This window comes from Schistocerca piceifrons, chromosome 8 (genome assembly GCF_021461385.2).
Source record: "Schistocerca piceifrons isolate TAMUIC-IGC-003096 chromosome 8, iqSchPice1.1, whole genome shotgun sequence".
In the NCBI taxonomy this organism is placed as follows: domain Eukaryota; kingdom Metazoa; phylum Arthropoda; class Insecta; order Orthoptera; family Acrididae; genus Schistocerca; species Schistocerca piceifrons.
The window spans coordinates 10850231-10866263 of NC_060145.1; the positions used below are offsets into that span (position 1 = coordinate 10850231).

Consider the following 16033-nt stretch of genomic DNA (forward strand, 5'->3'; position numbering starts at 1 on the left):
GATGACAATGAGACTGATCCTGGATTTTCTTACGCGACACTGGACTTTTTGGCAGTCTTCAACTTTTATCAACAATATTAAAGTGCAAGATTTGCAACGACGACATCAAATTCACCCAGACCAGTGAACGAGTCCTTGATTTCAAGCTGACCATAAAATGCAAGTGTCCCGTAGGTCATGTCAAATCATCTCCAATGGTGAACGAGTCATATGAAGTTAATAGTCGCCTTACGTTCGTTACGTGTCTGTTAGGACAAGGTATGCACAGCGTGAATTTTTGTTGGCTCACGGATATATCAGTTGGCTTCTCTACTACTCTGTACTACAGTTGCCCAGAAAATGTTTACGTTACTGCGAAGGTTATATTTGAGGTTTTTTGAACGAGAGCAGTATCTGAGGAAGTTGAACTAAATGGACAGATGGGTAAGGAACAAACGCATTTATCATTCTCAGGCGATGGATCATGGAAGAAGCGTGGCTTTTCCTCGTTGTTCGGAATAACTTCGCTTATCGGCAAATATTCCAAAAAAGTATTAGATTGTCAAGAAAAGTCATCGTTCTGTCAGAGTAGTTGTGATAAGAGAGCGTCACTAGATCCCAAGGAGTTTGAAAAATAGTAAGAGTCTCATGAAGAACAATGCAGCGCGAATCATTCCGGAAGTGCAGGCAAAATGGAGGTCGACGCCGTGAAGGAGATGTTTTGTCGTTCGGAAGAGTTATTCGGCGTAAAGTACAAGTACTATATTGAGGACAGCAATACAAAAACTTTCAAAGGCCTCATTGATTTGAACCAGTACCCAGAAGTGATCATCGAGAAGAAAGAACGCGTAAGACACGTAGAGAAAAGAATGTGCACACGGCGTAGAAATGCGAAGAGACAAAACAAAGGCATCGGAGGAAAAGGACAAGGGAAGCTTACTGATAAAGTGATCAAGGAGCTTACAACATACTATAGCTCGGCAATCCGACGGCATTCCAATTCAGTGGAACAGATGAAGAAGGCACTTTGGGCAACATATTTCCACAAGTGGTCGACAGATGACCACACACAACACCCAAATTGTCCAGCTGGGAAACTAGTTGGTGCAAGTGGCACATTGCAGAGGCTACCGGACATCTGGACAAATATCAACACGACCAGCCACTCTCTAAAGTAGTTCAAAAAGTGATTCATCCGATCTACGAGGCGCTTTCGGAGGACGAGTTATTATACCGGTGCTTGGGAGGAAACACAGAAAACTCAAACTAAAGTTTGAACGCGTGTGTTTGGAAGTTTGCCCCCAAGCATTTGCATTCTGGTGTGAAGACTGGAGATTGCGACTCTCCTGGCAGTGAGCAGCTTCAACAAAGGGTATTCAGCAATTCAGAAGACCATGACAACGATTTACGTCACCCTGGGACACTATTCGACGCAGTTCGCCATGCATTTGGACTACCACCAGATTCAAGAGGCCGAAAACCGCCTGTCACCAGCCGTACGAGCGGCTCTGGAGCAGCGCAGGATGGCCCAGATCAAGCAGAATGCCCTCTATGAGGAAGAGGAAGGATTATTTTATGGACCCGGGATAGCAGACTGAACGTAAATTGCAATATATTGCATTTACATGTAGTCAAAACTTCAAATGCGTTTTTCTCGAAATTACTTTTTTTATATCACGCAGTATGGTAACTTCAAATCAGCTGAACCGATTGGCATGATTCTTTGTTTCCAACGAAGTTAACTAAATTGTCTGGAAGTTGTTCCAATTTTATTCCAATCCATCAAATATAAATATTTTTACTTTGACAACGAAGTCGAAAAATCAATGACAACCCCCCCCCCCCCCCCCCCAAATGGCCGCCATTTCATTTCCTATGTTACCAATAGCTTAAGCGAGGTACAACTCCTAAAGAATCTTATATACTTCGCTAACATCGACTCAATTTTGATTTAAGACGAGCCGGCTGACCTGTGGCATACTGTGCGTGGAGGTCTACATCGAAATTTTGTATTGTTCCGGCGGCACTTCCGCCTTTGCTCTTCGACACATCCAGTTTGTAGAGGAAATATCAACAAACATTTTGACCACATTTGATACTGATATCTATAACATCCCGAGAAAAATATTCTCAAAGAACATGATTTTTTTCGGGCCAAAGATAGTAAACCTTTCCTTAATGGCCTCAGAGATTTACAGCAACCACCAAGGTACTGACTTTCGTCAGGGGCACCCTAAAGAACAAGGGATCATGTTTTCCGCCGCAGAAATGATCGTCCTAGTGAGCTGTTCAACTACCACATCGATGATACCATGTGCGGGGGGATACAACAGTGACAACAGAGGTGAAAGCTTCCCAGTCTGCCTTGTTTAAAGCCTCTTGGTAGACAAACGGGGGAGTGAAAGGAAGATTGGAAAGTGGTCACTACCACACAAGTCATCGTGGGCTCTCCAGTGGAAGACGGGAGGAAGTCCTGGGCTGCTGAGGGATAAATCAATGGCCGACTAAGTGTCACGAGCCACACTGAAATGTGTGGGGGCCCCAGTATTTAAGAGGCAGAGTTCAAGTTGAGACAGGAAAGTTTCGATATCACTACCTCGGCCGGTAAGCATGTTGCCACCCAAGGTTTAGTGAGTCAATGAATCGGGGCAGCCAATGCGTTCAGGGATACTGCACCATCTGGAGGAAGGGCAGGGGTCTGCATAGCCAGGAACCAGGTTTCCTGGAGAGCAATGGAGAAAGCAGGTGTAAAGCTCAACAGTTGCCTTGGCTCAGCCAGGAGGTGGAAAAAACCGTCACTATCCCACTGGAGGATGACATTTTCATGAGGCTGGGGAAAGTATGAAGCAAGCAAGAAGGCAGGTTACACCTCAGGGTCACCTCCTGCCACCGACTGAGTATTTGTACCCATTCCTATTGTGGATGAGGTGTCAGTGAGGTCCAGGTCCTCAGGGGACGCTGAGATCTACATCACATACACAGATACGGAATTGGTAGGTAGTGCTGCTGTTGGGGCCACTGAAGGGACCCCTTTCTTAGCAGACACACTGTTTGCTTGCCCTCTTGCTTCTCTTTGGGGGCTTGCTGGGAAGACTTCTCTGAGGTAGCTTCAGGCACAGCGGAAGACCGGGAATCTCTTCATTCAGCAGCTTTTGGCTCCTTTAGTCACTGGTGAGTGTCCACTGTAACATAGTGGAAACCTTGGAAGAGAGGGTCCCAAGGGACCCCTTCCACACGAGAGGAGCCGGAGGAGGCTGTTGCTTCTGGGCTGGGAGGAGGGGACTGATTTCCCCTGCATTTGGAGGGCCTTGCTCCTGAAGCAGGTACTTTGGGAGCAACGTAAGGAGATTTGCCCCCTACCACCAAGGGGGCAGGTGTATTTTGGAGGCTCATAGGGCCCACTGTTCGTAGCACAGAGTGTGGTACGACTGGTGCTAGTGATGACAATGGTAATGCAGCTGCAGCACACATTAATGTCAACTGAACGGGATGTAATCATTCAAATTTACGTTTAGCCTCTTGGTAAGTCAACTGGTCCAGGGTCTTGTACTCCAAGATTTTCCGCTCCTTTTGGAGTACTGTGCAGTCTGGCAAGTATGGGGAGTGCTGCTCTCCGCAGTTAATACAAGTGGGAGGAGGCGCACAGGGAGTATCTGGATGCAGTGGACATCCGCAGTCTCGATATGTGGCATTGGAAGTGCAGCACGAAGACACGTGCCCGAAATTCCATCCCTTACAGCACCGCATAGGGGGAGGGATGTATGGTTTAACGTCACAGCAGTACACTATCACCTTGACCTTTTCAGGCAAAGAATCACCCTCAAAGGCCAAGATGAAGGTATTGGCAGAAACCTGCTGTTTTTGTGCCCCCGTACACACGCTGGATGAAATGAACACCCCGCCGTTCTAGATTGGCACAGAGCTCGTCATCAGACTGCAAGAGGAGGTGGTGATGGAAAATAATCCCCTGGACCGTGTTGAGGCTTTTATGGGGAGTGACAAACAGGAATATCACCCAGCCAGTCACAATCGAGTAACGCTCGGGATTGGGCTGAGAAGCTGTCTGAATCAAGACTGCACTGCTTCTCATCTTTGACAGTGTTGTCCCTTCCCCAAACTTACCCTCAAGATGTTCAACAAAAAATTGAGGCGTCGTAGGTATAAAGGAAATAAAGGACCAAGTCCATAAGAATGACAAATTAACCTTGTGTCACTAGATTGTTTTGACAATCATGCTGTTGGGAAACATAATTTGGAATATGCCTTGAGTTTCCAGAATTTCGTACTGAAGAATGATGCATGATGATATTAATAGCTCGTATAATTTCGGATTTTACTGTCTCATCAGTACCAAAAGAATGTTTCAATGAGTTTGTTTTGGAACACACTCCAACCGAAGTTCTTGAGGTTGTAGCAGGACCAAGTGATGTTAATTTGTTATTGCCATTCACATTCTGTTCAAAAGAAACCTGTGACTGTGTGGCACCACTACAGCAAAAGGTAACCTGTTCGGTTGCCCTGGAACTAATTACTGAACCAATGCTGAATGTCTCTTTCCTCTTTCACGTGTTTTTATATATGAAATGCAACTGGCACTAATGTCAATATCACATTTGCACAAAATACACCTTGCTTTAAAGTTATTACTTTCTATTGGTCAAACAGACACTCTCCAAGTCTTCCGAGTTGTCCTAGTGAAGCCACTTGTCTTTGCACCTGCATTTTCCAGGCATCTTTAAAAATTTACGAGTCCACTACTTCAATTTTAAGTATCAAACTAAAAATAAGGCCATTAACAACAGGTTTCTAAAAGAATATATATATATACAGAAACCTGTTAACAGCACTGCACGTAGATGATCAGTGGGTGATTAGTGGAAGGGGTGGAGGAACTGAGGTTCAAACTTTCACCCACTTAAGAACAAAACAATGTACATAACCGCAAAGTCCATTTTAATTAAGCGAGGTAAACCTTTCATCCTGGAATAAATACAAATGACCCCCTTCAAGTCGCATTCTTAGTGAATGCCTAACTTAAGTATGAGAAGGTTGCAACTGCAGTAGCAGAGGCTTTGCCAACACGGATCACACAGGTGGATACAGAAGTCCCCTACAGATAAAGACTTGAGAGTTCTGTTAAATGGACTGCTGGATACAGCAGTTTTGTGGGTAGTACTAACTTGCTACCCCCTTCTAGAACAGCACTTGACTGACACACAACACAAAATTCATGGATTCCCACTCAATTTCATTGACTTTTCACTAATGTCATAACCATCTGTTCATTTTCACTACTTTCCCAACTTTGCTGACCTGTAGATACCCTAGTACTGTTACACTCACAAAAATGCATCTACACAAAACAAAGTAAAAAAATTAACAAACAAACAAAATTAACCCAGTCAATCTATAAAACAGTATACTTCATGTAGCCAATACCTGTAACAAGAACTCTGTACTGCGATCTGCGAGCTGGAGGCCCTCGCCCACGGCCACCTCTCTCACCCATTCCACCACCGCCTCGACCATTGCCACGGAAAGTCCCAGGACCACCACCACGGGGAAATTCTACTCTCAGACGGTATCCGTCATAATCATAACCATCCCTTGCGTGGACTGCATCCTCAGCATCCCTGAACAGTGAAAAAACATTAGCCTGAAAATATGACAATAACTAATGAACACAAAAGAATGAAAAATGAGACAACAAACAAAAAAGTTAAAATAATATGGTTTCAATTTGAAATAGTGCCAAAACTGAACTCTCAAAAAGTACAGATCTCTTCTGGTACATTTTCGGCATGTAATTTTTACCTGGCAACCCACTTTCTTTCATTCAGGCCAGTGACAATCCTGAAATGACTTGACAGCTGAGCTGATTAACTGTTAGACTGGCACCTTAAAGGCATGTAATTGTTATGCTGGACCAATCCTTAAACCAAATTACCTTAAGCTTTAACATTGTAAAAAATATGAAGTCATTTTCTAGCTCATACTGTAGATTAAGCTGTGTACTTCCATGAACAGACCGAGCGAGCAGCCATCACACACTGAGGAAAGAGTACAATTTCAACATTGTCATGGTTTGCCAACACTGACAACTTTGCAGCATAAGCCCCCTTAATGCCACAACTACCTACAGTTAACAGATATATACAAGTGTCAGCTACTATGAAAAATTTAAACATTGTTTATGTGCCATACACAGATATGGTGTGCGCAAAATGCCGTGGCCGCTAGATGTACTGTCGGCTGGGGAAGTGTGCCATACATAGATATGGTGTGCGCAAAATGCCGTGGCCGCTAGATGTACTGTCGGCTGGGGAAGTGTGGGAAGACCGGTGGCAGCAGGGCACAGGGGGGGATCCACTCTGAGTGCTGTAGGGGAAAGGCTGAGGGGAAGTGCCGTTAAAAACTGAAGCCTGTACTCAAATTTTTTGTAAATATTAAGCAGGGAACCTCCATGCCCACACTTGCATTCTGACCATTCAGAAAGATCTGTCACCTCTTCTTTGGTTAGTCTCTAAAAAAAATTCCACTGAAAATGCAGCGATTTATTTTCGCCTGGATTGTCAACCACTTGTGACTTTCAGAGAAGAATCACCAGCAGAGAATTTTCACAGCAAAACCTATGCATTTCTATTGTTGCCATGTTAAAATTTGCTTCTTTTGCCAAAACTAAGTGGAGTTTACACTGTCTCACCGCACTAACATGTTGTGCAGACGCAACTGTGAGGTAATTCTGAAACAATAGTTTATTAGGTGAGGAACTGAGGAAAAGTAAGGTCAGCATCTTATGAAAAAGCAGATCCTCTGTACAAAATAACCATGTAATGACTTCGCTTATGTTGTTCCAAAACCCATAGCATTTCTCGTTTCACCAGCTATTGACAGCTCTCAGAAATTATATTCTTTCATCGAAAAAATCTGTTGTTATTGGAATAAAATGGTAGACAATGAAGCTTTGCATAGTAACAATGTGGCAGAATACTGTCCTCTTTGTGTGCCATCCTTTTCCAAAATCTCATTTCAATCTCTGCAACCATTTATGAAATATGAAGAATGAAGTGGACATTTCACTCTGGCTTTATCGCTGGCAGGGTGTGATTGCAAACGAGTGCATTAAATCAGATCAATTTTCTCGAGACTGATGACAGATACAGACCTCCAACCACGTACAAAGAAAAATTCAGTATGTTAGCTAAATTTCATATGCAAAACACACAGTGTAATATGCACCAGACAAACAATCATAACGACCCCTATTCTTCATTGCCAACTTTTTCAAATTTCGCACAGTGTCTTACTTTTATGTAAATATCCCGGTAACTATGACCATTAACGAAATTATGGGCACATCATAGGGAACCTGACATACAAAGCTACAAGTAAAGGAAAAGTGAATTTCTTTTTACTGAATATTTTCTGTAAAATCATATGAGAAAAATTGCAAAGCGTTTGCAACGATTCTGTCAGTGCTGACCAGCCGAATGGTGACAAATGCTTGTCAGCCTACCATTCTGAACAAATGAGTGGACTCGCCCAGCTCTTTGGACGAATCCTGGTCACTGTGCATTGGCCACCATATCTCGTGCAACCTAAACTCTAGACACAACGAGCAAGTCAACCTCCCTTTTCCAAATGGGCAGCCCCCAGCCCCTTCAGTTGCTTATCAGATATCACCAACTAGACATAAATGTTCACTAATGTTAACTCAATCCTACACAGCCTGGTTTGGCACTCTTCAAGAACAGGTTGTGTAGGGACAACTGTTACTACTGCTGCAGTCTTCAGTCCAAAGATTTGTCTGATACAGCTTGCCAAGCTGGTCTATCCTGTGCAGGCCACCACATCTCTGCAAAGCTACCGCAACCGAAATCAATTTGAACTTGCTTACAGTATTCAAGCCTGTCTCCCTACAAAATTCTTACCCTATAAGCTTATCTACATTATCTAATAAGACGAATTCCTGATGCCTCAGGATTTGTCTGAGGTAACAATCTCCTTTTAGTCAACATGTGATTGTTTTTACCCACAATTTGATTCAGTGCCACATCATTATTTATTCAATCTACCATCCTAATCTTCAGCATTGTTCTGTAGCAGCACATTTCAAAGCTTGTAGTTTTTTTATGTAAACTGTTTATCATATAAACTTCACTTCTGAAGAAGGCTACACTTCACAGACAGTAATACAGTCAAGTATGCGAAATTATGAGTAATGTCATTAAATTCATGCCAGAAAAGGTAGAGAGAATCAGCGTTTCCCCAAACTACCAACAACAAAAGACTACATTATAGCTTGTTTACAATTAGTTGATAGATGATATCTGTCACTTGCCACTACAGTGTTGCCACATCGGCCAACAGTTACCGCGCTCGGTTATACATAACACACAAACACAGCAACTCACTTCACAAATGCTGCTAATGTGTAACACACAGCAATTTTTGAAGTGGAAGCTATGTTAGAAAAGTGACATGCTCCACTGACAGCGGATTTTAAGTTACCGAAGACTAAATTGCGGCATTAGATTTGTTTTGTAGCCCTGAATTTAAACTTATGTACTAGGCTAACCACTACCTTGAAATGTGTAATGTATCTGAGAAAGCAGTGGTCAACAATCTGTTGAGAACTACAATAGCAATCTCGTTTTTCATGGCTATTAAAGCTAACCTCTACGAGTAAACACCAGAAGTTTACCTGAAACTATCCTCTCACTGGCTCCATGAACTGCCATGTTACCAACCAATGAGCAGTCTTCATTGCCACTCCCCCCCCCCCCCCTCCCCCGGATAATAGATGACACAGGCAGATTCCCGACGAAAGAGAAATGGTAGGTAGAAAAATAAGACTAAATGAAGTCAAATGATTAAACTTATGTGGCACAAAATTAAAAAACATTTAAATCAATTACTTGTGTAAAAATGATAAACTCTTCTGATTATATTTAGAAAGAAAAAAATTTCTGGGCATCGACAAAATTCAAACCTACAACCTTCAAAACAGTAAGTTAATACACTAACCACTGCACTAAAGTGCATAACTTTGCGAAGCGTGCGGGAGGGCGTGGGCAGCGTGAGGCATGTGTGGGTAGATTGACATCAACAATATAGTCTATAATTGCGTGAATCTCTTTGGATATTTTTTTAAAAATGGGAATGACCTGCGCTTTTTTCCAGTCATTTGGTATCTTTTATTGCTCAAGCGATCTACTATAAATTACCGCTAGAAAGGGAGCAAGTTCACTCACATAATCTTTATTGAATCTTATAGACGTCTCATCTGGTCCTGGAGCCTTTCCACTACTAAGAGATTGTAGCTGCTTTTCAATTCTGCGATTGGTTATCTCAATATCTGCCATTTCAATGTTTGCACGCAAATGAAAGGAGGGACAGTGTCACGATCTTGCGCAGTGAAACAACTCGGGAAGGCCGAAATCGGTATTTTGGCCTTCTCTCTGTTATCTTCTGTTTCGGTGCCAGTGTGGTCACAGAGAATGAATACATGATTTTGACCCACTTACTGATTTTACATATGACCAAAATCTCTTAGGGTTTTTACTCAGGTCGGTTGACAACGTCTTACTTTCGAACTCACCAAATGGTTCTCTCATTGCTCTCCTTACACTTATTTTCGCTTCGTTCAGCTTTTGTCAGCTAGGTTTTTCTTCTCTTGAAATTGAGATGAGCTTTCCTAACACGGCTATTACACCATGGTGGATCTTTCCCATCCCTTAAGACCTTACTCAGAACATACTTGTCTAGAGCATACTGAACGATGCCTTTGAATTTTTTCTATTTCTTCTCCACATCTTCGCCCTCATTGCCGAATATTTCATGCTGACTGCTGAGATATTCTGAAATTTGTATCCTGTCACCCTTGCTGTGCAAATGTATCTCCTTATCTTTCTTAAAATTTCTTGTAGGACCCGTCTCATAGATGCTGATCACTGATACCTTCCTCTACATTAACTGATTCGATAAGTTCAGGTCTATTTGTGCCAGAACCATGTTTCAAGATCCAAACACATCAAAAAGAATGTCACACAAGGAATTGGAAGTTAACTGATCAATTTTTGTGGCAGTTTGGCATTGCCGAACTGTTCAAGTGTGATGTTGAATGCTCTGATTGGAGGAAATCAGCTCTAAAATGACTATAGTTACGGCAACCTCTGAAGGAACTATGGGAAATATGACAAGAATTTCAAAACTCAATTATTAATGGGAAAAATAATCATGAAAAACAGCAGCAACAATGTGCCACATTTTCAGCACTAAAAAAGGACAGTGGAAGGTGTCAAAAGTCACCTTTCAACTTTTATTTCCGCAATGATGAATTCAGTTTCCATCACACTTCGCAAAATTTCCTCAGTTCTTCTATTCCAGGAACAGTGTATTCCAATTTGATGAATTTTCACGATTTCATGGATGTTACATGAAGTATACATAGAAAAGAAGGCAGGGTCAACTGACAACTGGCGTAATTTCATTTTAGAATATTGCTGTTCTCATAATTACTGTCACTGCATTTTGCTTTGGTCAACAACCACTGCTTTGAATGATATTAACACTGGAACTCACTGACACACTAAAAGTGTGTGCTGAACTAAAGTAGTGCTTGACAGTTCAATTGGTGGAGTACATGGTAAGAAAGGCACTGAGAAGGAGTTACCGTCATTAGTTGTCTCCCCATCTCATTTTTTTCCACAACAGTCTCAGGCAGGAGCCAACTGGCACAACAGTAAAGATGTCAGTAATACGCCACTGCCTGGAAGACAGGCTGCTTTTAACATTCTGAAGGAGATAAGAGGGGCCACTGCATATGTCTGTCATTACTACCTTCTAAGTTTTCTGATGAATCGGTGCCACATATCGTAACAAATGTACAGAATAAAAAATTTTGAATGAAATTAAAAAAAAATCAAATAGACTGTATCACTAGAGGAACTGAAGACAATGATTGGCATCATGTACGGCAGAAGGTCCTTTATTCCTTGGATGACCTTATAAATCAAGTTCCTGGGGGTGTAATGCCTAAGATTTTCATTACTTGATCCAGGAATCGGCAACCATTTGAATTTGACACAAATTGCAATCATGTAAAAGTCTCAATCACACAAATCTTTAATTAAATTATATGCGTTTCGAAAAATCATCCTAAGACATATGTTGCGGGGCAATGTACAGAAATTATGAAATGTAAGTAACACTTGTCTTGTAGACATGCTTGAGACAAATACTGTGTGTGTGTGTGTGTGTGTGTGTGTGTGTGTGTGTGTGTGTGTGTGTGCGCACGCACACACGCACGCACGCACGCAATATTTGAATACTTACATGAAGAATACATGTTAGTCTGTTTAATAACATCCTTTTTTTCCTGCATTAACACTTGGAAGATATGTAAAATAACACTATTTCTCTCATGTTACATCATACAGAACACTTTTTATCACGTGTGTTCTGTAACTTCATGAAGTATTTTACTTACTGGTGTAGCACCAAAACATAGTGACATCCTATGTATATGAATCTCATGTAGTTGAACAGCTCTCACCTACTGTGTTCCTGTTATATTTCAATTTTGTCCACGAACTCAAGTTTGTTAAGCCTCAAATTATACATGCATTTAAGTACTGAAATAATCGTGATCACAGCGTGTTACAATCATGTATTATACTGGTTTGTGTCACATATTTCGTAATTTCTGTACACTGTCCCACAGCTTATGTTTGACAGTTTTTTTAAACACACAACATTTAATAAAGAATTGTATAATCAATACTTTTCCATAACTGCAATTTGCCTCAGATACTACGAGAGGCTATTACGAGCTCAATGCCCTGCAGACAAGTTCGCTCTTCTTTCTGAAATATGGTACAAGTTCAAGCAAATGCCTCCATAGCTATCAGCCTGGTGAAATTTTTACAATTGAAAGCAACCACGTTGGTTTTTGTTTTATGGACACTATGTTCTGTGCTTACGTAATACTGGAGACATCAAAGGCTATAAAAACTCTTAGAAGTTTCAAACGTAAACAAGCTCAGAACGCGCGCATAAAAGAAGGTTATAATCACGCAAAACAGAGGTGGAAGTGGGATGGCAAAAAATAGACAAGTAAAAAAAATGAAAGATGTAGAAAACTAAAATGGAGTGAAGAATAGTTACTGTGAAGGAATGCCGAGACAGAAGAAATTAATATAAATTAAGGCCAGGAGGGTGGCGAGAACCAAGAAAATGATGTAACACTGTTTTCAATGTTATAGTGGGAAAGTACATCTTTCTTTCCTTCATGTTGCCATTTCACATTACTTCAGCTTGCGGGAACAACTTAACAGGAGAAAATGTTGTTAATGGCAACAATGAATAACATTCGCTAAGAATCCCCAAATGCATGAAAAACAATTCTGACTTACATCAAACCATCTCTACACAAAGACTTAAGTCACAGAGCACCCTGGAAGTATACCAAGAGAAGAAGGAACCAGAAACTTACGTTCTATAATGACAAAATATTGCACAGGTATTGTTGAGCAAATGTTTCATTAATATCCAATTAAGGTGGCTTGCTGGAGATGTCTTTAACGGTATCTTAGAAATGGCAACAATTAATGTGTGCGTCATTTACAATCAAATAATGAAAAATAAGCTGATAAGGGACACGTCCATTCTTCAGCTGGTAGATGAAATCACAAACAAGAAACAACAAAAGAGTGGGATAGAAACAAGCAAGCTAAATGAACAAAGAAGTTACCATAGAATCAAACATATCAAAGATGTGATAAGTGTCAAACTGGAACAATAATTTTGTGTGGGTCAATAGCCTGGTGAAATTATTTCAACTGGGCACCTAGCATTTGAAACTGGAATGAGCAAAGGAAAAAAGGCCAATGGCACTTGTGAGAAATGCAAAAAAGCTGTCTATGGAAAGTGTGTGGAAAGACCGTGAAGCTGCTCAAAATGTGATATCAAAGACTGGAAACAATTAAGTGAAATAAATCAAGAAATATAAGGAGCTTCAGAAGCACATCACATTTGGTTTGCAGCTGTCCAGGAAGAATCTGCAGGACAATGTGGATAAAACATGGATACATTACTATACTCCTGACACCAAACAACATTCTAAACAATGGGCTACCAAGGGACAATCTGCACCAAAAAGGCGCCGGAAAGATTATGGCGCAATGGATAATTCTCATCAACTATCTGGAAAAGGGTAAAACTATTACAGGTGCATATTATTCATCGTTATTGGACCATTTGAAAACCGAGCTGAAAGAAAAACGCCGGTTATTGGACCGCGAAAAATCCTTTTCCATCACGACAATGCACCAGCACACACCCCAGCAGATGTGGTCACAAAATTAATGGAATTAGGATTCCAACTCATTTCACATCCCCCCCTATTCTCCAGACTCAGCTCCCTCTGACTATTATTTGATCCCCAATTTGAAGAAATGGCTGGCGGGACAAAGATTTTATTCAAACGAGAGGGTGACTGCAGCAACTAATAGCTATTTCACAGACTTGGAAAATTCCTAAAAACGCCCCTCGTACTTTAACCAAGTTGTGGATTTTACACTAATCTCATTAAGAGCCAAGTGTCCACTTTTGCCTTTTTCTAAAGGAATCACACTCTGCACTCTTCTAATGTTACACAAAATAAATCAACCTAATCATCCTCCCGAGTTTTTCCCAGTGTTTACAATGCAAGTACCTTCAAGTATCCCACTCCATAATTGCCACTTGTTTACGTAACCAAAAAATTCCAGCCATTTCCACTCAGTGGTGAAACAACTGAGTAATAAATATAAAACTAGACTGAAATGTGTTTTTCCTTAGAGTAGGGTTTGAGAACATTATGTGGTTAAATTTCTTGAGGCCTGGGATCCCTAAGTGTCATATTGGCAGAAGTCATTATTTACAAGTCTGAATCATTTTTGTCACTAGTGGTTTAAAAGTCACATGCCATAGCCAACCTATCAATTTCTATAGGGCCATATAACAATGTTAAAAGCCATTATCTTTTGCAAAGTGTTGTATTGCTGGGAGTTAGTGACGTTAACCGAAAATTCCACCAAATTCTGAAAATGGTGGCAAAATAAAGGCATTGAAAGCAACATTGATGCCAGACCTGAGAAATCACTTAAAGAGAAGTAACCATGGACCAGAGAAGTAAGTCTTCCATGCTCACCAGTAGCAAGTGAAGCCCCATGGCAAAGCACATTTTCACTCAACTTAAAAATTGATTAGTTCATTTATCACTTATGTTAGTAGATTTTGCTATTCGCTGCCAGTATCATCAATAGAATTATTCCCCATTTGCCTCTGCTCCACCTATATAATTTACTTACTGTGCTGTGTGTCTCAATGGCACTATAAGCTTTCAATGTTGGACAATGGTCATAATAATGTTGTTCAACTATGTAAATTCTGCAAGTCCATTGTAAGCAGAGTTTGATGCTGACATGAGAGCTTGAAATGCTATTTACGACAACAAAGCAAGCCCAGTGAAGGTGACGCACTTTCCAACGTTTCCGAGCCTGTCATTGGAGTGCTTAAACGAATTTCCCAAGCCTCACATTGGACTGTACAGGAAATTCTCCTGAACCTCAGTGGGCTGGCTAGTAAATCCAAATATGGAGTGACATCAACAAAACCCTTTTATCAGTGTTGCAACAGTTTATATTTTGCATCAACTTCTTAAATGAAGATGCCGGGGAAAGTGTACTGTTGCCCCAAAAGAGAATGCTTCAAGAACTGGCAGTTTTCAAGAATATGCTGATCATGGATCCATCAAGCACCCCACAGAATAAGTGAGCAGGTACAAAGGATGCATCAAAGATCTTTCATGAAATTTCAAGAATGTTACTAACTCATTGGCTGTTGCAATAAATGTGTGGATGATGATGAAAACCTTTCTCCTTGGCCTAGCCTACAGTAGAGTCAGCAAAAGACCACAGAATATGGCAATGTCCTTTGTGCAGGTACTTCACATGTTTACCTAAACTGGTCATATAAAGTAATTTTGTATGTCTCTATGGCAATGTCTCATTACTGTCACAGCTCTGTAAACGACTATCAGTTTTGCCTGCAGCCATCTGCAATTTGCAGTGGAAAGCTGGCAACAGTACAGATGATACTATCTGAGCCTATTTTAAAAAATGGTATTCGTCAAGTAAGGTGACAAATTAGATGGCATTAGAACTGATTTTCTTCTGAACACTGCAGTCGGCCTTTGTAGTAATTTCTTGACAGTTCCATCAACAGTCACAAGCACGTTTATCATGAATGTTACCAAAAAAGTTCCATTCAGCTTTTATACAGAAATCTTGGAAACCACAATACATTTCTGTAATTCTGTCACCAACTGCTTCGCAAAGTTTACCAGTTCTTTCACAAAAATGTGGAGTTTCAAAATATCGTAATAAACAAAAACAGTGCATGTGTGTTAACGTAAGGCCACAGTTGGTGTAAGTGCACTGTTTCTGTTGCAATGTGTGTTCATTGCTATTTGGGAAAAAATGAGTCATTAGTTGCAGCTGTGTGTTTTAATGTACTCTTTTAACAAAGAAATTCCATGTAGCATGTCAAAAAATAAAAGAGCAACCCTAGATTTTACTTGCTGTCTTGACACAAAAATATGAACTACTACTTTGTCATGCCTTAAGCTATTATTTACAACGCACACGGTTTTGAACGGCATGTGTTCATTCTCAAGCAAATAAATCACTATGTGACAGACAGTAGCTGTAGTCTGATTAAAATTACTTGATAGTTGACACTTCATAGGCTGAAGCTGGTTTCCTCCAATCAGAGCACTCAACATCATGTCCCAACTGTTCACCATTTCCGAACTCCCACAACCGAATCCTGGACCTGGTCTTTTAACTTTTTATTTCATCACACACACACACACACACACACACACACACACACACACACACACACACACACACACACACACACACACACACACTATGCTAGCAATATACACATCACTAACCAAACGCTACTATATCTTTCCGCACAAGACACGATTCAGCGGCACATA

The 16033-nt window shown here is 40.9% G+C and overlaps 1 protein-coding gene across 1 annotated transcript in view; it reads right to left on the minus strand.

The window, feature by feature from the left end:
* The window catches only part of LOC124711850 (serine/arginine-rich splicing factor 1A), an 82271-nt gene that overhangs the window by 37175 nt on the left and 29063 nt on the right, over positions 1-16033 (minus strand). The window contains exon 2 of the mRNA XM_047242076.1: positions 5419-5612. Coding sequence (XP_047098032.1) covers positions 5419-5612 — 194 coding nt within the window. The remainder of the gene's footprint in view (positions 1-5418; positions 5613-16033) is intronic.